The 24724-nt window shown below is 38.1% G+C and overlaps 1 protein-coding gene across 1 annotated transcript in view; it reads right to left on the bottom strand.

Annotated features, from left to right (window-relative positions):
- KIF13B (kinesin family member 13B) overlaps window positions 1-24724 on the bottom strand; it is a 246338-nt gene that overhangs the window by 82883 nt on the left and 138731 nt on the right. Inside the window, exons 14-20 of the mRNA XM_027853795.1 lie at window positions 23023-23153; window positions 16745-16831; window positions 13587-13780; window positions 10802-11015; window positions 7723-7885; window positions 5431-5577; window positions 1085-1234 (exon numbers count right to left, since the gene is read on the bottom strand). Coding sequence (XP_027709596.1) covers window positions 1085-1234; window positions 5431-5577; window positions 7723-7885; window positions 10802-11015; window positions 13587-13780; window positions 16745-16831; window positions 23023-23153 — 1086 coding nt within the window. The remainder of the gene's footprint in view (window positions 1-1084; window positions 1235-5430; window positions 5578-7722; window positions 7886-10801; window positions 11016-13586; window positions 13781-16744; window positions 16832-23022; window positions 23154-24724) is intronic.

Genomic DNA, 24724 nt, shown 5'->3' with positions numbered 1-24724 from the left:
AGGCTTGCAATGTTTGCCAAATACCAGTATGGCTGCCCATCATCAATCCTTCAAGGTTCAGTAATCTGTAAAGTGTGGGGACTCTCTCCAACAACACGGATCACAATGCTTTCCTTTACAACAGAGTAGATGCTCTTTAGGAGCTGCTGTGTAATGTATTTATATACCGTGTGGCCAAGTTGGTGATGAGGCTCCCTGATTCAGCTAATTCAGTCCACTGATACCTGGCATACACCAAGTATGTTGCCAGGCCTGCACTCCAAGTACTTCCAACTTGATAGGACCTTATAGAAAATACACTCTACTAGTAGAAAAGTTAAGGACACAGGGTCACCTCCCCCCATGATGAGGCACTAGAGTAGTACATTAGCAAAGGCTATCACAATAATTTTTATTAATAAAACTACCTATTATTTCTTCAATTTTACTTGCCAGACACAAGAACTTAAGAGTGATCACATTAACAATGTTCGTATGCTGGCACAGTGGAGCTATGAGCACTGAATACTACTCCAGTTATGAGTTGCTTTTTTTTTTTTAAACTTTTTTTTTTGAGTTGCTTTTTACTTGCTCACTTTGTAACCGAGCAAAGAAAACACTATACACGATGACAACAACAATGTAAATGAAAACAACCACCACAAACCAATTGAAAGTGAATATTGCAAAATGACAAAAAACAATTTGGCCTCAAAGAAGACACCTGAAAAGAAATCCTTGCCAGTCCAATCCTTTGTAATGGTGGGAAGGCCACAGGCATGGGCCCCTGCATATATTTTCAGATTTTTATACATACATACATATAGATAGATAGATAGATATATTGATTGGTTTTGCTGATTGTTTATCTTCTTCCTCTTTTTCTTAAAAAAATTATAAATATGTGTATATATGTGTGTGTACATACACACAGAGAAAGAGAGAGACAGGAGGGAAAACAGCTCTCTTGGCGGTGAGATGAGAAAGAATACAGGGGATAATTTAGGCAATGTAAATGCAAATGTTATCACTAAAAATTTCTTTAAAAAAACAAAACAAAACAAGTGTACAGTCCATTACTAGAACAATAAAAAATACAACCAACCTCTCCTTTTTGGTTGATGATTGGCACAGCATATTGTAACTTCACATCATAAAAAAGAGAGCTGAGGAAAACATTGGCCACACCAATAAGACTATGGTTCTCTTGTTCATCATAGAATGGATCAGCTCGCTTGAAGTAAGACCTTGTTACCTTTAATGAAATTCAGAACATAAGAGCTTCAGAAAGTTACTTAGAAGACATGAATTCAGATTAGCGCTTTTCTCTTGACCTATCCCAATATGAGCCAATAAATGAACATGTAAAAGGGACCGAACCCTTCATTTTTACTGCAACCTCACAGAATACTAGTGTTGGAAGGGACCTCAAAGGTCCCACAAGAGGGTGTGCTGCTACACCTGGTTTAGAAATCACTGTAAATCCTTTCATTTACTTGAGGTAAATAGGGTCATTATAACTCTTTTAGAATAGCTTTTGCATAGCCTTTAGAGGAACACTTATTCTACTGCTAACCATAACAGAAACTCATCTAAGAGGAAAAAGGAAAATTATATCAAAGAGGAAAAATTATATATTTCCTTCTTATAAAACCAGTGAAAATAATACCCTTGGTGGTTATAGTGGGAGACATATATCAGAAATATATTTTCTTCCAATGGTTCCAAGAGGTAGTGTGGAACCACGTAGATCTGAAATTAGAATATGAGCTTGGATTCCTATCTCTGACACTTACTCGCATGTGACTATCATGAAGAAGGCATTTAAACCCCTCTGAACCTGCTTAAGATGGAGATAACAGTATTTACATTGCCAACCTCACAGTGTCATTAAGAGAACATTTTGTAAAACATAAGGTGCTATCTAAATGGGAGCTAATATAATTCTGTGAACCAGAACCCTCATTCAGTACAAATACATTTCCATTCACATTCATAATAAAACTGAAATCTCTTAAAAAGCATAGAAGTGGGGGCGGAGCCAAGATGGTAGAGGGAAAGCAGTGACTGTCTTGAGCTCTCTCCCAAAGCCCTCCAAATACCTAAAAAAAATGGCTCTAAACAAATTCTAAAGCAGCAGAACCCACAAAAAGACAGAGTGAAACAAATTTCCAGCCAAAGACAGCCTAGATGGTTGATCAGAAGGGTATATTGCGCCGGGTGGCAGGGAGAGGAGCGCAGTGTGGCGTGGGTGCAGCGACCCTGGAGCAGGCCTAAGAGGGCTGAATCATGGGCAGCTGTGGTGGTTTCCAGACTTCTCAACCCATGAACGCCAAAAACAACTTAGAAGGTCAGTGGGAAAAGTCTGTGTCTGCTGTGAGAGAAGGAGCTAGGTCTCAGCCTCAAGTCTCGAGCGTGGCTTCTGGGGCCACGGCTGTTTCCTGAGCTTCCAGCCCCCAGACTGAGGGGGAATCAAGTGGCTGATCAGAGGGGGATTGCAGGGATCTCTTTGCCAGTGCTGAGGCAGGAATCTCTTGCTTTGCCTGTGCTTGGATTTGGGTCACAGTTCTGAGGGACTGTCCTGGGGTGAGGAGGAATGCTGGTGTGGTGGAGCTTCTTGTGGTGGTGGAGAGGAAACACCTTGCCCCTTATCATACCACCTTGGAAGAACTGAAAATTTACAGGTCCCTAGAAGTACCTCTGAAAACAGCTGTACAAACCCCCAAAGCTTGGGACAGTACACTCGTCACATTGGAAGCAGACTTTTACCTTAACAAAGAGTTTAAAACTCAAGTAATTGGCCAGGATCATGAGTAAGCTGCCCAAAAAGAGTCAGACTACATTATCTTACTTTGGTGACAAAGAAGATCAAAACATACAACCAGAAGAAGACAACAAAGTCAAAGCTCCTACATCCAAAGCCTCCAAGAAAAATATGAATCAGTCCCAGGCTTTGGAAGAGCTCAAAAGGGATTTTTAGAAGCAAGTAAGAGAAGTAGAGGAAAAACTGAAAGTGATGCAAGAAAATCATGTCAACAGCTTGCTAAAGGAGACCCAAAAAAATACTGACGAAAATAACACCTTAAAAAATAGCCTAACCCAAATGGCAAAAGAGGTTCAAAAAACCAATGAAGAGAAGAATGCCCTAAGAAGCAAAATTAGCCAAATGGAAAAGGAAGTCCAAAAGATTACTGAAGAAAATACTTCCTTAAAAATTAGAATAGAGCAATTGGAAGCTAGTGACTTTATGAGAAATCAAGACACTGTAGAACAAATCCAAAAGAATGAAAAATTAGAAAATAATGTGAAATATCTCATTGGAAAAACAACTGACCTGGAAAATAGATCCAGGAGAGAGAAGTTAAAAACTATTGGACTATCTGAAAGCCATGATCAAAAAAAGAGCCTAGACATCATCTTTTAAGAAATTATCAAGGAAAACTGTCCTGATATTTTAGAACCAGAGGGCAAAATAGAAATTGAAAGAAGCCACCAATCACCTCCTGAAAGACATCCCCAAAGGAAAACTTCTAGGAATATTGTAGCCAAATTCCAGAGTTCCCAGGTCAAGGAGAAAATATTACAAGCAGCCACAGAGAAACAATTCAAGTATTGTGGAAACACAATCAGGATAACACAAGATTTAGCTGCTTCTACATTAAGGGACCGCAGGGCATGGAATATAATATTCCAGAGGGCAAAGGAGATAGGATTACAACCAAGAATCACCTACCCAGCAAAACTGAGTATAATCCTGCAGGGGAAAAAATGGTCATTCAGTGAAATAGGGGACTTTCAAGCATTCCTGATGAAAAGACCAGAGTTGAATAGAAAATTTGATTTTCACATACAAGACTCAAGTAGAACATGAAGAGGTAAACAGGAAAGAGAAAATCATAAGAGACTTATTAAGGTTGAACTGTTTACATTCCTACATGGAAAGATGATATTTGTAACTCATGAGACCTTTGTCAGTGTTAGGGTAGTTGGAGGGGAAAAAATTATATGTACGTATGTATAGATATAGATAGATAGATAGAGGGCACAGGGTGAGTTGAAAATGAAGGGGTCATATCTAGAGAATAAAATTAAGGGGTAAAAGAGGAATATACCAGGAGAAGGAGAAAGGGGGAGGTGGAACAGGGTAAATTATCCCACAAAAAAAAGAAAAGAAAAGAAAAGGCTCTTACAGTGGAGGGGAAATGGGGGAAGGTAAGAGGGAATGAGTGATTCTTATTCTCATAGGATTTGACTTAAGGAGAAAATAACATACATACTCAATTGGGTATGGAAATCTGTCTTACCCTACAGGAAAATAAGGGGGGAAGGGGACAAGAGAGGAGGGGAATGATAGAGAGGACAGCAGATTGGGAAAGGGAGTAATCAGAAGCAAATACTTCTGAGGAGGGACAGGGTCAAAAGAAAGAATAGAATAAATGGGTGGGCGGGATAGGATTAAGGGAAATAGAGTTAGTTTTTCACAGCATGTCTACTATGGAAATGTTTTACATAACTGCACATATATAACCTATATTTAGTTGCTTGCCTTATCAATGAGGGTGGGTGGGGAGGGAGGAAGGGAGAAAATTTGGAACCCAAAGTTTTAAAAACACATGTTTAAAAAAAAATGTTTTCACATGCAATTGGGAAATAAGAAATACAGGAAATGGGGTACAGAAATCCATCCTGCCCTAAAAGAAAGTTGAAGGGGAAGGGGATAAGAGAAGGGGGGGAAAGACAGAAGGGAAGGCAGACTAGGGGAAAGGGTATGTAGAATGCATGCCATCTTGGGGTGGGGGGAAGGCGAGATGGGGTGAAAATTTGGAACTCAAAATCTTGTGGAAATAAATGTTGAAAACAAAAAAAGAAAGAAAAAAAAGCATAGAAGTTATGTCCATTTAATAACTTATCACTTAATTTTTGTTTTGAGATGGCAAAATGAATTGCAAATGAACCCTGGATTGTATCCCAATACTATCTCTTTATGAGTATAACAACATGGAGCAAAATGACTGGACTCCTTAGAAAATGACCACAGAACAGATAAAGACACAGATGTGAAATGCAAGGTAAATAAATCTTCACTGCATTTGGAATCTTTTTTATTTTTTTTTATTTTGATTAATTTTTTTATTTTCCAACAATCACTTGAAATTGTTTCTAGTGATAGGGAAATCTCAGTCTAAGAGGCTTGAGTGATCAAATGGGAGGCAAAATACTTTTGGAAATCAGTTAAACATGCTCTGAATCAGGAGAATCAAGGAATGGTAGAAAACTGATTTTTTTAAAAAGAATTTTTGGTTACCTAAACACTAGAGAAATCTCCAAGTAATTTTGACACTATGAACTGGAGTGGGCTTAAAGATTTTTACTGCAAAATTGGTTTCCTAATTTCTGTGTGGTCCTTATATGCAACACCAATTTAGGTATTATACACTGATTACTACTTACTGGGCTGTCCTCATCACATTCCTTCCACTCCTGATAAAGGTCCCGCATGTCCAACAATCTGTTGTCCAGTTTCTCCAAGGACCATATCTGTTTGCCTTTTCCTTTTCTCCTCACCTGGATCGCAGGTTCACTGAGAAGCGAGCCTCGCTGCAAAAACATAGGGAGTTACTGGAAGAGGTGTTAAAGAGATTTACAATGTAAAGTAAAGCAAAAGTAACTCTGAATGTACACTTGCCAAACAAAATGTAACAAGCTGCTAATATAGCCGTACTCTAGGAACAACTCACATTTATACAGTAGTTCAGGTTTTGCCAAAAAACAAACAAACAAAAAAAAAACCACAACCTTTTAATATAAATACACCAAGTTAGATATGTCACAAAACATCGAGCATTTTCAATGAATTGAATTTTTATGGCTCTGTAACTAGATTGATAAAATTCATTAAGGAGAGCTAGGAAAAATTATTTGGTGGTAGCTTGAAAAATACAAAGGCAGATTGCAAAAATTTCCCATAGAGTGTGACCAGGTACACGGAAGTGAGTAGCATTACAAAGCAAGGAAGAGACAGTATCTTCAGCTTTAACTCTGGACTAAGTGGAGTTTTTTGACTGGTCTGACATACCTCTAGGGAATTTCAGAGTACTGTGAAATGAACACATGCCTACACTGCTATCTTGTGTACAGTCATTACTGTACTTGAAAGCTAACTGCCAGGCTGGGGTATTTTTGAAGAAATTATCTTCTTGATAAAAAAGCAACAATGATTTGGGGTTTCTCAGAAGCAGCAATCAAGAGTCCATCCTGTGCTCTGGGTAATTTCTACTGAACCTAGTTACATGCTCTAAGGCTTAGAGTCTAAGTACTTCTTTTCAGGCTGCCCCATTTAGCCAAATGATGGTTAAACAGAAAGTCCTGCCACTGGACAGGTTTTTGGCCAGAACTGAGTAACAGAGATGGTTCCCAAACGTGGACAAGCAGGAACAAAAAATGGCAGGAGCTGATGGCAGCTTATCTCCTGCCTCTGATAAGGCATGGAGGAAATGGAAAGGAAGAAGCCAAGTCCTCTTCCCAGGAGGGAAAGCATGAATATTAAGGAGCTGGAACCAAACCCAGTGGGCTGAGAAGAAAGACAGCTGGGATGTAGAAGCAGAATGATGAGAGATAAGAGATGAAGACCACTGCCAGAACTGAAACAGATGTGTAGGCTAGGCAGCCAGAGCAAAGTTCAATGGGACAGGGGAGCTGGGTTAGGAGTAATGACAGCCACACTATAAAAGGTAAAGCCCAGTGTCAGGCACTAACACAAGGTCAGTTCTTAGGAGAAGGTTAGATTGCCAAAATGAACTCAGTGGGAACAGGGTTAGCTTATGGAGGACTGAATTCCAGCTTTTCTACCCCTACACAGCAGGCAAGGTGACTATGGCTGCAGTCTGTGATCTTGTTCTTCCTGGTCCTCAAATCAGAGTCCTTCCCACATCTCTAGCCCCTAAATGTATTTCAAGCATGGTTTTTCATGACCATGGATCTCAATGACACTAAGTATGCTTTTAGTAAATGGCAAAAAAAAGAATCAAATTTCAAGCAGATGAATTCTTCCCCTCTATACACATAATTAATATAAAGAAACAATATGTTTCTTAAGAGATTTTCATATATGGAAAAGAAACAATTAAAAAAACCATGTATACAGAGGGTTTGAATAAGAGTTAATCAGAAAACACCCCACCCCATCCCGCCCAAAAGCAAACACCCAAAATGAAACAGAAGACACAGTCTTACAATGGTAGAAACATATTCAACTTAGAGAAACAATAATAGTTTAATTTATTTGACTGCTGCATGACTAGAACAAGTACTGTAGGACAAATGGAAACACACTGCCCCTCACCTCAAGTTGCCTACAATCTAGAATATACACCTGAAGCAAATGGAGAACAGTTTTATAGAACACAGTATCAACAAATGAAAAATGATATAACATCAGCCCAATGTGCAAGTGCCAAAGACGTGCTAAGTAAACAGACTGAGGTGAAGTTAATCATGGAAGACTTGTGGGAGTCTAATGGTGGGTTGGTAGAAGGGAGAGAAGAGAGCATTGCAAACAGAAGGAAGGGCACCTGCAGAGGTAGGGAGACCAGGAGAGGCAAGCTGTATGTGAGGGGTGTATCAAGAAGCTAGCTTGGCTAGAAGAGAGGTTTGGGCAAATCTTAGGAATCACACCTATGAAAGAACACAGGGGAAAGCACTTCTATGCAATGGAATACTGGATCCCATTATCCAACACCTCACCTTCCTGTTAGCATCGAGGCTGGAGGCTGGAATCTGTAAGGTGACTTTATATTCTGTTCTCTTCTCCAGCTCCTCTGCAATGAAACTAGCTTCTCTCACCAGCAGATTGGCTTTCACAATCTGCTCTCTCAGTTTCATCAGGCTGTTGTTCAGCGTTGCCTCTCTTTTTCAACATGGAGAACACACAAGATGGAAAAACAGAATATTATGTAACATACCGACAAGATTAAATTCAAACTGGTAACACACTTGAAGACGGACTGGCCTGTGTAGATGAAGAACATGCTTGTGATACTATACTCTCACTCGAACCCTTTCATAAGAGATGGCATGGTATTTGTGATGGCATTTGCCTAACAGCTGGTCTTGGGTCAGAGGTACAATCCATGGCTATAGAACAAAGTAGCTTTCCTAGACTGAAGGGAGATCAAGCCTACACACACCTTCAGCCTCATCAACACTCTGGGTATGTGTACCAATCAACCAAAATCACTTTTTCTTGTTGGTTGTGATGGTATTCATTTTTTGCTCATTTGCCTTTAACAGTACTAACCTAAGCTTTACCACCTAAAATTTTTTAACAGAAAAGAGTAATTACAGTTAAACTAGTATATATGCTATATAGCACTAAGTTACTATCAAACCTGAATGATCACTAAATGGGAAAATAGAGAAGATGATATAACTTACATAGCTACCATGATCTACATGCAATAAATTAGTATGAAAAGAATAACACTGATCATTTCCAAAAAGAGAAACTGACCTATCAGAGTGCAAAGAGAAGCATATTTTCTTCTCCTTCTTCCTTTTTTGTGGGCTTGGCTAGTGTGGAATTTGTTCTGCATGACTATACATAGTTGTTGTAATGGGCTTTGTTTTTCTTGCCTTCTCAATGGGAGCGGCTGGGCCAAGGGAGGAGAGAATTTGGAAGTGAAAATAAAATACCGAATTTTTTTAAAAATGATAAACTGAGAATGCCAAATAGTGCTTAGTTATAACACTCCACTTTTATACAATTTCTGGGACAGCAAAGAGATCATGTCTGAAGTTTAAATCTTGGAACATACCACAGATGTTAATGGTAGGGGTGGGGGTTTTCCCTGAAGGCACCTCCATAAGAGTAGCTAGTCTAGGTGAGTTCCAGAGCTAAGGTTAGATTACAATCACCCTGGGCAAAAGCCTGACTCTCTGAGGAAAAAGTTGGGTTGGGAGTTTGTAGAGAGAGGGAGTATTGGGCTAAATAGTTGACAGGTAGTACAGTTCTGTTGGAGACGACCTCAAAGTTTGGCTATTACAAAGAGAAGGACTGGATATATTCTACCATCCTAATTGATAATACATGGATCAAGCCTTGCCCCTCCCCACTTTGCCCCACCAAGGACCCTAGACTTCATTATAGATGATATAGATGACCTTTTCCTAGTGCTATATCAGAATAATACTGTTATAAATATATTTGGGGCAGCTAGGCGGCACAGTGAATGGAGTACTGGTCTTGGAGTAAGGAAGACCTAAGTTCAAATCCAGTCTCAGACACTTACTAGCTGTGTGAGCCTGGGCAAGTCACTTAACCCTATTTGCCTCAGTTTCCTCACTGGTAAAATGAGCTGGAGAAGGAAATGGCAAACCACCCCAGTATCTTTGCCAAGAAAATCCCAAATGGAGACACAAAGAGTCAGACATGACTGAAACGATTCAACAACAACAAATATATTTGAAGAGACAGCTATTTCTTTCTTTTTAATAATAATCTCAGGCAATGTGGCGTAGCAATGAGAAGCCCACACACTAGTTGTAAAACCATGGGCAAATTAATCAACTCCTCAGGGCCCCAGGCAACTGTAAAAACTTTTAAGTTACAAATGAATTGCTAATCACATTGCTGGGCAAAGTTTCCCATCACTCTACACCAAGAGGTCCCCCACACTAATGAAATCACAGGTCAGGAACAGCACAAACAATATCCCAACAATGCAATTACTGGGCCAAAGGGAACGATTATTTTTGTAACTTTTACCAACCAGATTACTTTCTCAAAAGATTGTACTAGTCTGCAATTTCATCAACATCAAACAGTTTTGTGTGTTTCTCTACAATCCTACGGGACTGAGTTTCTGGCTTTTAATTATTTTTGCCAATCTGATTAGTATGACTCAAAGTTATTTTAAAATGCATCTGTATTTATTAGGGAGGTCAAACATCCTTATAAGGGAATACAAAAAATTTCTGCTTCGTCTTTGTAACCTGTTCATAAGTTTCAATTTTTATTGACTGGGGAATGGGTATTGCCTTTATTTTATATACATATATAAACAGTTCTTTATCTCCTTGTATATTTTGGATTTTTATCTGTCCAATTTCCAATATATTTCCCCATTCTGTTATTTTTATTTTTTACCATATTTCTTATATCATGTCAATATTTTATGTAATTAAGCATATCTGTCTTATTCCTATGTTTGTATAATTTTTAAAAAGTAAATCTCCCTTCCATGACAGAAAAAAATACATTATTTTCCTGTCCTACATATTTTTTTGGTTCTTTTTTGATTAAGTCTACCATTCAGCTAAAATTCATTGTGATATATGATTAAGAAATCGGTTTAAATCCATTTCTCAAGACATGGTTCAAGTTTCCCCAAATATCTTTGTTAAATAATTAATTTTTTACCCAGTTCTTGTTTTCTACAGATTTAATAAATATTAATCTTTTGGACAAATTTGTTTGGTCACATGGTAACTGTCCTATTCAGTTTATATGCCTACTACCAGCACTTCTTTGACTGGTACAAAATAATTCTGTATCTTTCACCTAGGGCATCTAGGGAGCAGTGGATACAACTTGGGACCTGGAGCCAAGAAGACCTGAGTTTAAATCTGGCCTCAGACACTTACTAGCTGTGTTACCTGGGCAGGTCACTTAACCCTGTTTGCCTTAGTTTCCTCATCTGTAAAATAAGCTGGAGAAGAAAACAGCAAACCACTCCAGTGTCTCTGCCAAGAAACCTTCCTAAACGGGGTCACCCCAAATGGGACACGCCTGAGAACGACCAAACAACAACAATCTTTCACCTACCTCTCTTCTGCCCACTGTCTTAAGCGCTGCTGAGCACTGGGAGAATGGAAGGGGAACTTGTCCATACTACTACGGTAGGGTTGTTTCTCAGGAGAAAGCCTTCTTCTTAGCTGCTCCAGCTCATGCTCATACATCAGCCTCTGACGCTCCAATGCTGACCGCTTCTCCTCTTCATGCTGTTGCTCCAAGCTGTACAAGATAGACTGCATGGGATCTAATCAAGATCAAGAAACCACAGGTAAGTACTTGAAATAGAATAAATATTTGGCTTAAAAATTCAATGACCTAAAACACATACTTCAAATATTGTTCTATAATCCTGTTACACTAGTTAACAGAACCCCTGACTAAACTATTTCCCACTCTTAATATCATGTGCATCTTTAGACAGCATACGGTGTTACAAGACTACTGTAAATGATGTCATGGGCTCAATTTCACAAAAGAATTTGGTTTCACATTTCATGAAGAAAATGTAAAACTGGTCTATTTGGAATATGAATGTTGGCAGCATTAAAAAAAATGACAACCACCAATGTCTAAAATAGCCATAAAATTGAGGCCAAAGTATCTGTGGATACATTACTAAAATTCTATACTACCTGATTATATCTTATTTCAAAATACTTCTTCATTTTCAATATTTTAAAATAATTTCTAACAATAAAAATGTTACAAAGCTCAATAACCATAACTCCCTAAGAAAAAGTAATGATTAGGAGGATATATAGAGAAGAGTAAAAAAAAAATGTTATAAAATCTTCACTGGAATGGCACAAATATTTTGTCTACAATTTTTTACCACTACATATGGATTTCACATAGCACCATAGGCACCTGAAGACAAGTGGAATAAAGTTAATACACATATTCTCAGTCTCCATCACATCATCACTTATAAAACCTTCCTCCTACTCCTTAGCAAAAAATAGTATTAGGTTTCTGTCAGAAGGAACAAGATCCAACTGTTTTCTGAGACATATATGGAAATGTTATACAATGGCATTAAAGATGATAATAATCATTAAGCAATTTAAACATGCTTGGAATCAGAAGATCCGGATATGAACCCCAATTCTGCAACCTTGTAAAAAGTAACTGATAACGCTGAACATTCCAGTGCGGGAAGACATCTCTGTGTCCATGCAAGTTTAAACCTTATGTGAAAAAGATTCCCCACTATAACATTTTTAACAAGTGGTAAGCCAAGACTTGCTGGAAGACCTCTGAGGAGGTTGAGCCCACTACATCAGAGGCAATCCATTCCACTTTGTGACAGTTCTCATGTGAACAAGTTTTTCCTGATATCAAGCCTAAATTTGATTCCTTGAAAAAATCCAAGTTCTTGTTCTTCCCAGTAAAGCCAACCATAACAAGTCTAATAGCTCTTCTACAAGGTAGACGCAGCCACTGCGTCTCCCTCCCAAATCTTCTTTCTCTTCTCCAAACTATTCTTGGTTCCTTCAACTGACATTCTTATTATGCGGACACAAGGCACTGTCCACCACCCTGGTTACCTTCTTCTGGACACTCTCCAGTCCTTCCTAAAATGTAGTACCCAGAAGTGAACACAATATGGCAGATGTGATCTGACTAGGGCAGAGTAAAATAGGATTCTCACCTCCTTGTTCCTAGAAGTTATTCCTCTCTTACTGCAACCCAAAATTATGTAAGCTTTTTTTGGCAGCCATGTCATGTTGCTGATTTATATTGAGCTATTTAGTCCATTTAAAAATCACCACATTTTTTTCAAACTACAATCTAATCACCCCTCCTCCAACATCTTGTACTTGTGGGGTTAATTTCCTGAACACAAGTATAAGGCATTTATTCATATTAAATTTCATCTTACTGAACTGAAACCAAGGTCACAATTGCTTTGATCATAACTCCGTCATTCAGGATGTTATCCATCCCTCCAAGCTTTGTGTCATCTGTAAATCAGACAAAGGTGGCTTTACCCAAACTTCCGATATAAACGCAAGAGAGTAGAGGGTCAAAGACAAAACCCAGGAGCGTTCCACAGGAGACCTCCTGATAAGACGAACACTTAAAGGATTACTCCTAATCCAGCCAATCTTGGGGAGTTCCAAATCCATCTAATGGTACTGTTACCTAAAGCATACTTCTTGGTCCTTTTCACAAGACCTCCAGACAGTTTATCAAATACTATCAAGTTGAGAAATCTGGTCAAAAAAGATTGTAGTGGTGGTCTGGGATGATCTGTTTTTACTGAAGCCACATTAGCTCTATAGAAAGATGGCTCTTTTTTCTAGATATTCACTCACTACCTCTTTAACATCAAATTCCAGAATTTTCTGAAAATCAGGAAGATATTTGCCCTTCTCCAGTTCTGCAGTACTTCCAAAATTTGTACAGTACACTAAAGTTGCAGAGTGCTTTCTAAAGACCCTTTCATTGGCTCCTCACAATAATCTGAGGCGGGAGGGTCTTAAGCCCTCAGTCAACTTGGGAACGTCCCACAGTGCGAAAGTCTGTTTCCTGGCCTGTAAAATCAGCACATCACATAAGATTGCTAAGGTCCTCCATGGCTTTGTACTGTATTCTATTACCAATGACCCAAACTTGGGGGCAGTGAAGAAATGCTGTGAACTAGAAGTTTTGGGGAAATCTGGCTTTGGGTGTAAGTTAAATCAAAGCTACAGAGAAAAGCAACACCAGCACTTCCACTCTGATGATCATTTGGAAGGCCTCTTCCATTAGTGTGACTTCTAAGAACTTCTAAGAACTCCAAAGAACCCAAGAAGAATGGGGTACTGTTTACCATTGTTCCCCAGAGCCTTCATAGTCACTTCCATTTGGGCATACTCATAATTGAAGTTAATTTCACTGGACACCTCGCTTGAAGTGTCTCCGTCTACATCCAGCTGCTCCGCACTGTTGCTGTTCTTCACAGAATGTTCTTGGTCCTCATCTTCTTCTTTATCTAGCTTCTTTTTCTTTTTAGGCAAATTGAGTCTTGAAAAAGTAAAAAAGAATGATTTTCTCAATAAAATCTTATTCGTTCATCTAACAAATACTGAATAAAGTGTCTACTGAGGGCCAGATGACAACTACAATTCACATTTATTTGGCACTTAAAATTTACAAAGTACTTTTGCCACAAAAAATACAGATGTGTATAAAACAGTCCTTGCTCTAAGGATCTGACAATCCAGTAAGATAAATAAGAGATGTGCAACACAAATAATTATGTGTTACTTATGTGAAATATGACCTTGTAATTATTACAAATTTTAAATACCAGACGAATTCATTTCTAGCTAAGATATTCAGGGAAGGCTTCATGTAATGGGCATAATTTAAGCTAGACATTGAAGAATGGCTAGGAGTTTCATAAGTAGATAGAGTAGAAAGAAAGTACAGGCAAAAGGAACATGTTTAGCCAAAGAGGTAGAAAAGTAGAGTATACTTTTGAGGAATGGCAAGCAACCAAAACTGACAAGCACATAAGGTTATTGTAGGGGAAATGATGAAAGCTAAGACTAAGGTCAAGATTTTGGAGGGCTTTTAATTCATTAAAAGTCAACCTAAGAGATTAAGGTTTGATTAGAATGGATAGAAACACAGGCTTGTAGTCAGAAAGAAATGGGTTAGAATCCCACCCTACATACTTTCTAGCAGTGTGACCCTTATAAGCCACTAGAGTGTGGTTGTGGAAAAGAGTGTTAGATTTGGAGTCAGGGGAGGGAAATTAAAATCTATTCTCTGTACTTCCTACTTGTGTGACCTTAGATAAGTCTCTCAAACTCTCTGCACTTCAGTTCTTCACCTGTAAAATGCGGGGGTTGGACTAGATGACCTTTAAGGTGCCTTTTAGCAATAAATCTATGTTCTTTTGTCTGCAAACCTGTTTTCTCATCTGTACATGGAAATAATGAAGACATTTACGCCACAAGGTTGTTATAAGGACAAGATGAAATGTTAAATGTAAAAAACATTACCTAACAAAGCACTATATAAATTTTAGCTCACACTTTTATTAGACAAGGGAAAGTCACCTGATGAACAGGTAAATTATATTATCAAATTGTTACTTTAGAAAGATTAATTTGATAGGATGGACTGAAGGGGTAACATCTCTACCCAAAGAGCCTGAATTATTGCAATAGTTTAGGCATGAGGTGAGATAAGGCTCCTCAACTTGAGGACAAATGTAAGAGATGTTCCTATGGAAGAATCAACAGGTCTTGATCATTGAATGGAGTGGAGAAAGAGGAGACAAAGATGATTCTAAAGTTTTAACTTATTGAAAGAAATATTAGTCAAGAGGAGAACTTGGATTTGAGAGGAAAACGACAGATTTGGCTTTTAAATATGTTGAATTTGAGAAGGAAGAAAGACAGGTAGAGCAGAGAGTCGGAAATGTAGGACTGGAGCTTGAAAGAGAAGTTAAGGCTGGAGATAGATATTAACATACTGAGTAAGAGTCAAGATCTCAAAAGATCTCTAAAGCCTGTACAATGCATTAAAATCTTAACAAGATAAAATTTTAGAGGGACAAATGAAGAATCTCAACTAAGTCAATCAGCACTTATTAAGTGCTTACTATGTGTTAAGCACTGTGCTAAGTATTGGAATTAGAAAGACAAAAACATGGTCCCTGCCCTCAAGAATCTCACATTCTGCTGGAGAGTTAACATATGAATATATATACAAAATATATACAGAATAGATCAAAGTTAATTTCAGAGAGATGGCACTAAAAATGGAGTGAGGGGCACCAGAAAAGGCCTCCTGCAGCAATACAGATGAGTCTTGATGGAAGCCAGATAAAATGAGACAGCATTCCAGGGACAGGTATCCCACAAGGAACATGGGAGTCATCAAGTTAGGGGTCATGGTTCAAGCTCTAAGTGAATATAATATAGTCACAAGGGAGAGAAACAACAAGAGCTAAAGTCAGAGTCATAACAGTTTGAAAAGACAACACAAAGAAAATTTCTTTATATAATTTCCACTCCAGATCCAGGCTCTTCTTGTACCTTTTAGGAAAAGGAATCAGTCTACAACCAGAGGCTCCCCAGTAGTTTCAATAACACAATTAATTTGATGCCTGAAGAAAGGCAATATGCTTAAGAGTACCAGCTGGAATGAAGGAAAGAAGACTCTCAGGAGAAAGTTCAGTTCTAATTTTCTGGAACGATAGAATTTGACAAATGAAAATAACTTTAAGTCCCCCACATCGTATCAATGATGAAACTATGGCCCAGACAAGTTGTCTGTCCATGTCATAGAGCTTCCTTTTTCACTAATTGTCATACAATCTTGGATGATTTATGGTTCTTTAGTAAAATATACTTAGAATTTCACTTTAAACATGTCTTGCCTAGTAGATACCAGGACAGTCATATAGTCAGAAAATACATTTATTATTCCCCTCTACCTTCTTTTGAATCATCCAAACAAATCATTTGGGGAAAAGAGAAAGGGAGATGAGTAAATTCACTATCTTTCCTGACTGTCCTACCAGTGTTCTGATTGTACTATCCATTTTATATTTGCCTAGAAATATGTTTCGCATGATTTCACATGTATAATTGATATCATATTGCTTGCCTGCTCAATGGGTGGTGGAGGGACTGGAAAGAGAGAATTTGAAACTCAAAAATTTAAAAAAATTTAATGCTAAAAAATTAAATAATGAACATGAAAAAGATAAATCAATGATGATAAAATTCTAAGAAAAATACCTGCCTAGCTATATAATCTGTGATTTTTAATTTCATTGAGTTTAAATTCCATATCTCCCCATGGATCAGACATAATGCTCTGTACACATCAGGCCCTTAATAAAAGCTTAGTATTGCTGTATTAAGCTGAGTCAAATTCTACATCTATATTTTTTACCTTCAGATTAAGATGCTCAATAGTTAGGGGTCCTTCCCAGAGGACTAATGTACAATGTCAAAACTCCTGTACCTGAAAAAGTGGTTGTTTCCCCATAAGATTCGGTCTCCATGGTGTAACTGTATAGGATTTGCAACAGAAGAACCATTTACAAATGTCCTGTGTGGAGAAAAGATTAAATTTACAAGTGAATTATGATAGCTGCCATTTATATTTTAATGTTAAAACATTACTAGAGATATAGGCTATAGCAATTTTTAAAAATTCACATACACACATACACACCTCATTTATAGGAACCATAAAATCTACCAATCTCTATAATGATTTGGAAGTTTATAACATTAAGTTTACTACTAGTAGATTTAAAAGTCCCATATACACGAATACTTTGTATTAAATATTTAAAAAATTAAATAGGACAAAAATCATTACTAAAATAATTAATCAATAAATAAACATTTATGAAGCACCTACAACATGCTAGGCAATAAATAATACTTTGTATTAAATATTTAAAAAATTAAATAAGACAAAAATCATTACTAAAATAATTAATCAATAAATAAACATTTATTAAGCACCTACAACGTGCTAAGTACAGTGATAATATTTAATTTAAGTACCAGATCAATCAACCGTGTCCAGAGTAATGGTTTCTAAAGTGGAGTATCCAAGATAAATCATGGAAGTAGTAGAAGAAAATATTAGAACTAAGGAGAATACAGCATTGCTGATCAATCACTTCATCAAACACTTATTAAGCTCCTACTAAGTGCCAGGAACTGTGCACACTTGCAGCCACAACCTGCCACTGCTGATGTCCTTCCCTTGACCTGCACCCAGTGTGAACTGGATAGACCACCACCTTTCCATGCAACATAGGCAGGCAATCAATCGTTACCAGCAAGGTCTTTATAGGCTTCTGTCCTCTCTCCCCCATCCTTCTGACCTCTAGTTCAAGTATAGTATAGATTACGTAAAAGGGAATAATATGGAACGAGGCTGGAAAAGGCTAATACAGCCAGCTTGTGGAGGGTGTAAGCTAAGGTCAGGAGTTTATATTTTATCCTACGTGGAAAAAGGGAGACCTGGAAGTCTACTGATCAGGGAAATAACATGATGAGACCTAGGGTTTAAGAAGAGATTTCTGGCTCCTGTGTATGTAGATGATGGTGTGGAGAGGAAAAAGAAGAGACTAGAAGTAGGGTAACAAATTGGGAGGTCATTACAACAGTAGAGGTAAGAAGTAGTAGCCATGTGAATGGACAGAAGGAAACAGATGTGAATGACACAGAAGCCTGAGCAACCCAAACAAAGGGAGGGTAACAGGAAAAGAAAAAGATGAATCAAGGAGCAGAGCCCTCAACAGAGAGAGGGGAGTCTAGAGGTGAAGGTGGGGGGTTGAATTTAAGAACAAAGATGCCAAGTTCCCTTTCTGGATATGTCAAGGTTATCACCCATGCCAATGGGACATACAGGTGAAGATGTCTAGCAGGTGGCTGGTGTTGTGAAACTGGAGTACAGATGAGAGATTATGGCTTACTTAATATGCAGTTTGGGGAGTCATCTGAACAGAAGTGGTAACTGAGTCCACAGAGGAGAATGTAAAATGAAAAGATGGCCCAGGAGATAATTTTGAGTGATACCAAAACTTAAGGAGAAGTGATGGATGATGAACTAGCAACACACTGAGAAGAAATTGTCACATGGGTAGAAGGAGAACCAGGTGAGAGCTGTGCCACAGATGCCAAGAAAGGAGAGAATACATAAGCGAATATGGTGACCAAGTATCAAAAGCTAAAGAGAGGTTAAGTAAAATGAGGACTGAGAAAAGGCCACTGATTTTAGGAGTCAAATGATAGCTGGTATAGAGACAGAAGTTTCAGCAAAGTGCTAAGATTGGGAATTGACTAAAAACATCTTAGAGTGGTTAGACAGTGAGAAGAAGTAGCAGCAAGTACAGACAACTCTTTCCAGAGATTAGCAATCAAAGGAAAGATAGAGGATAACTTAATTGAAAAGTCTTTTAAGTATAGAGAAAACCCATACATAATTGTAAGCCATAGAAAAAGAGCCAGTAGAAAGGGAGACAGAAGATGAGAGAGAGAAAAAGAATAGTAAATGGGACAAACTTCAGAAAAGGAGAAATCAAAGGCACAAGTAGAAGGTGGGCCTGGGCAAGGCAAATCTCTTCCTCAGAGACTATACAAAAGGAGGAAAGAGATGTAGAGAGGTTTTAGAGTACGGATTTTATCTCAGATGGACTCATATTTCTCAATAAACTAGGATGCTAGAGCATCTGCTGGTAATAGGGACTCAAAGAAATAAAGTTATGAAAAATCACTTTGAGGATGGTGACAGAATCTATTATCAGGCAAAAATAAAATGACAGTAAGGATCTAGTTAATAGATAACAAATTTGTAGTTAGGGTTCAAGTCAATTGAATAAACATTTATTAAGTGCCTAATGTATTCAAGGTACAGTGCTAGGGAAGGGAGATAAAATACAAAAATATAACAGTCTCTCTCCTCAAAGTGTTACATGATCCTGGGAGATTACAGATGTACAGAGTTAAGTAAATACAAAATATATACAAGGCAAATGCAAAGTAATTTTAGGGGGAAGGTACAGTAGGAACAACTGGGGAGATCAGCAAAGGCCTTCTATAGGAGGTGACATTTGAGCTGAGCCTTTAATAAATCTAGAGATTCTAAGAGTCAGAGGGAAGAGAAAGAAGGAGAGAGACACACGGCTGTATATGAATAAAGTAGGAAATGGGCCAGTTCGGATAGAAGACAGAGAGAATGAGGGATGCTAATGTGGAATAAATCTAGAAAGACAAGTTGGAGTCAGATTGTTAAGGCCTTAAGTGCCAAACAGAAGAGTCTATGTTTTCATCCTACAGGAAATAGAGAGCAAGTGAAGCTTCTTGAGTGGAGAAGGGATGTGGTCAGACACTGTTGCATGACTCCCTCCAGATACATTCAGCAGTATAGGCAAAGAAGTGGAGAAAGGAATGCTGGTGAGTGATCAAAGGCAAGAAAGGCAAAAGGACAAAGGGGGAAGGGGTTCAAGAGTAGAGAACACTGTCATGCCAAACTGGTAACCATGGGGTCAAGAGCGTGAAGATAATTTACCAAGTAAGGCTCAAGCACGATTAATGGTCAAGGAAAACATATGGCCAGGACAAAGAATAGGAGTAAGAGGAGTGAGTAAGCAGGGGAGACAGAAGCCTAGAAGGGAAATTTCAGAGTTAAAGATAATGGAGGCAGCAGTTATGGATGATTATAAGACCTAAGGTATGACCACTTCTATGACTGGCTAGGTTTGAGTGAAGATGTGAACAGTAGACACTGAGGACACCAAGAAGCTAAGAGGCCATGGGATTCTAAGTGATATCTAAATTTATTGTAATGCCATGAAGTGTCTTCAAGGAGAGTGACCTTGGCCAGTCCATGGAAACCTACTGCAATAACAACCTGGTTTGGTGAGATGGATGAAGTGAACCTTAAAAGAGGAAAGCAACTGAATGATCACAGCAGGAGGATAAGGAAGGTGCAGAGGGGAGCAAGAAGACTTATTCTTCTTGGATTTGGGGGATATGAAAGGAATAACTTATAGTGAAGAGGGTGGCCAAGTGTCATCTGGAGACAGCCAGGTTCTCAAGAGTGCCACTAGCTGGAAAGAGGGTAATTTGAAGTGATCTATTTGGGACAAGTTAGAATTTATTATTAGAGCAAGGGTTCCAGAGAGCATAATAAAATAAGAGAACAAAGGAGGATTTGGACTCAGGAGGAGCAAAGTTGAGGTAGCCAGGGATAAATGTTAGAATAAATACTCAGAGGAAAGGATTTACCTCAGCAGACAATCACTTTGAATTACAGGGATGAATGGAACAAGGTGGGGGAAGTTTGTCTTCCACTGGATGGGCAAGAAACTATACTGCCTTATGATAAATAAGCATGTATGTCTGAAGCAGTGGCAGCTGCTCCCTGTGCTTATCACCCTGGAGAAGTGCCAGTGGGGGGGGACTGCAGGTACAGCAGGGAGGTGTAGCTATGAATCTGAGTCAGTCAGTAAATATGTGGTGAGAGGTATACACCTTCACTGGCTCAAGGAGCTCCTGGTGAGGAGACTTCATCTGCCAATGTCAATCAGCAACTCTTCTAGAACTTGTAGTCTCTAGAGTGGCCGGGGGCTCTTCAGGGTCACAGAGTCTGCACATGTCCTAGGCAGGCTTTGCATGAACTAAGATCGTCCTGTCTGAAGTCTCTTCTCTATGCACGGTTCCATGCTGTATTTCTCAAGGATTAAAAACTTCATCTTTAATGGTCATGGTGTCATTTAAACTTGCTAAGTCTCAGGTAACTCACCCAGGGGAGACTCAAGATTATACTGGCAGAAGGTAATTCACATCAAATTCTTTTATTTCTTGCTTCAGACCTTTTCTCATATTTCAAATGAAGAAGTATGTACCGAATGCCTACTTTGCACAAAGAACTTATGTAAGTTGTGGTTATGTACATTTCACTAATTAATGGTGGGGGTTTTTTAAAGTGGCTTAATTTAGTTTCTTAATTCACTGTGCCTTACAAAGGGACTTAAAAAAAAAAGGTCTTAGTCATCAAATAAAGTAGTGCCATCTAATGGTGAAATTCTGGAACTTTTTTTTTTTAAGTTAGAGGTCTGAAAAAAACTCTAGAGAGTATAACACCGAGCTAGTCCAACCCTGTATACTTCAGACGTCATAAACACACACTAATTGGAATTTCTACTGCATCCAAGCAGAAAATACACATAATACATTTTTCAATATAAAAACTTCAAAGGGGAAAGTACTATTCGAAGCAAAACGAACTGAAAAAACTGCTCAAGACACTAGAGTTATGTCAGCACTTACAGATTCTGGTGAACATAGTAATTTTCTAGTTTATAATATACCAAATAACCATGTAACATATTAACTTAAGCAGTTTAATAATTATTTTGTTAGAGATAACACTGCTATATGACACCTTAGGATCAAATGAAGTGTAGTCTCCTCCCGAGAAGATGTGGCTAATCAGAGGACATTACAAATATTTTAATGAGATAAAGATAGATCACAGGTTTAGCAAGTTAATTTAAACCTCAACATTACTCAGAATTTATGGCAATTAAGAAGTCTTTTAGACTCAAGAGTACTAGTAGCAGGGTTCCACTTGTCTAGAAAGTCTGACATATTATAAAGAAGCATGTAATAGATTCACATGAGGTGATGAAAATGCAAAAAAAGCAATACAAATTACTACATCAATATAAATAGGAAAAAAGGAAGGGTGGAAGGGGGGGAGAGGGAGAGAGAAACTGACTAAAGTATATGCATAATAAGCAAACCCAGGAAAAAAGAGATATAAGGACACATCTCCTTCCCTCCTTCTTTTGCAAAGGTGGTATATTGTGTGTGTGTGTGTGTATGTGTAAAACACTGCATGCTAGCTTTGCCAAACTGGATTTTTTCTCTTTATTTTCTACTCTTTGTTATAAGGGATAGCATTCTGTGTAGTAGGAAATGAAAGTGATTTAAAACAAGACATATTAATCACAGATCACAGATTTAAAGTTAGAAGGGTTCTTGAGACCATCTAATCTAATCCTCTCATTTTAAAGATTAGGAAACTGAGGCCCAGAGAAGTTGCTAACTTCTTGAGCTAAGTCATGCCAGTAGTTGTTGGCAGAGATGGGATTATAATTCTAGTCCTTTGTTTCCACTGGTTCAATAAAAATTAAAATAAAAAAAGCAAAAAGGGAATCAAGAAAATCCATCTCAGATCACTGATGGATTTCAGTTCAGATAACTGAAAAATCTCTTTGAATAAATCTATAATTAACTTCAATAAAAGGATTAAAGAACTATTGGAGCAGTTCACAAAAGGAGATACTTCCATAGTAACTGTGCATAACTAAAAAACAATCTAAAACACTAAAATTAGAACAAAAATAAATACTCATATAACATTTATGCCCCACTTGCTTCAGAAAGAACATAAAATAACATATATTTTCCAATGGTACAAAGATTCAACTTAAAACATGAAAAAAAAAACAAAAAAACAGGGCCCATCCAAAGAAGTGAGTACCTTCAGCCACCACAATTGGGTTAAGTAATAATTTTATCATTCAGAAAAATAAACATAAAATAGCAGTACCATCTTGAACTTCCATCCTGCAAGTACCTGTCTTTCAAATAAGCCAGTGACTTAAAAAAATAAAAAGCAAAAGCACATCAAATCTCCTTGCTACTGACTGTCTCCCAATAAGTAAGAAATGTAATACTAATAATGGCCATTATTGTAGCACACGATACCTGGTGTTTTTCTGAGGAGTTAGAACAACTTGGCCCTCTGGTGTGATGTCTATAATACAATGTTCAGGCAGAATTCCCATTCCACAGAGCTGGATATCTTGGGAATTAGCTGATCCTATTAAAGTATGTTCCTGAGGAAGAATGAGATTTGTTGATTAGTACAGAACAGAAATTGTAATTTATATAAAATCAAATCTCCTTTCATTCTGCATCCATTATTTTGGCTGCATTTTTTTTTCTTTGGACCAGACCTAAGATCTCATTGATTGAAGGGATATATAAAGTCCTTACCAGTAGAGATGGGCAACTGCTGTGAGGCACTGAGAGCTTAAGTAAAGAGCTCACGGTCACACCACGAGCACGTGTGAGAGAGAAGACTTGAACAACATGGAAAGAGCACTCACTGGCTCTGGAGTCAGAGACTTGGGTTTGTATGTTGCCTCTGGTACTCGTGACCTCCAACAGGTCACTTAACTGCTCTGAGTCTGTTTCCACATCTGTAAAATAAGGGGTTTGAACTATGCAGGTGGTCTCTGGGGACTCTTCCAGGTCTCTATGATTCCAAGGTTGACTCTACCTAATTCTATTACATCAAGGCTACCATTTGTTGGCTGAAATCTTTAAAGCAAAGAGACATATTTGGGGTGGGGATGGGGGTGGGAGATTCTTTCTATAAGATATATTCTATAGCTTAGGTTTCCTTTAAAAAATTATCATCATCATGAAAATTTAGTTGAAGGATAGATAACCTTTTAAACTGAAAGTTATATCTCAAAGTTATATATTACATAATAGCCACCAAACCATGAAAAGTCAACTACAAAAATTTTTTTAAAAAATTAAAAAAAACAACAACTCTGTATCATTACATGAAATGACTAATATTGGTTCCAGAAGACTCATGATGAAATATCTCATAAAAACGGGTAATAACAAATGATACATATGTTGGAAGGCATGGTTGCTGTGTTGGTTCTAAACGCTTTTTTTCCATTGTTGTTACAAAGCTCAAGGGGAAAGGAATGGGGGGGGGGTAATTAGCAATTAAACTTTTTCTTTAAAAACCATCCTTGTAGTAAAATGATTACCAAATCATCAAATTCAAAAAATCTGACTTCATCTCTCACTTTCAAATATACCCACAATTTCCTTTCCTCAAAGCCCCAGTTCCTCCATATAAACATCCCTGTCATTCTCTCTCTCAGCAGATAACCTCACCTCAGGATCTGGGATCTCCCTTCTACCAGCCTAGATGGAAAGCCATCCAAGCCTTCTTATTCTGCATGATCCTATGATCCTTCCTTCCATAAATCCCTTACAGAGGAACCAGACAACAAGTCCAGATGAAATTCTTTCAGCTCTTTCAACATATGCCAGATACCAATAAAGTACTGTGATGAGATCACCATGGACCAGAACCAGGGAGCAAAGACTCAAGTCTCCTGGTGGCCTCTGCCTGTACTAACATTATTTCTGGACCACCTCAGGATATAAAAGAGACACCCACTAGGAGTCCTTTAGACCAAGGGTTATCTAGAGGCCCCGGAAGTCATTACAACCTCCCCTGCTAAGGAGGTCTTCTCTACCCATCTAAATGCTACCTCCTGTTTGAAAATCCTATGTAAAAGTAAGATGTAAATAAGTAAATCTCTGTTTTGTTGACGGTTGAATAACCAAGAAGGATCAAACCACAGTAACTCAA

This window comes from Vombatus ursinus, unplaced genomic scaffold, assembly GCF_900497805.2.
Source record: "Vombatus ursinus unplaced genomic scaffold, bare-nosed wombat genome assembly UNPS02010219.1, whole genome shotgun sequence".
In the NCBI taxonomy this organism is placed as follows: domain Eukaryota; kingdom Metazoa; phylum Chordata; class Mammalia; order Diprotodontia; family Vombatidae; genus Vombatus; species Vombatus ursinus.
The sequence above is the reverse complement of the archived record's forward strand: the minus strand, read 5'-3'. Positions and strand labels throughout refer to the sequence as shown.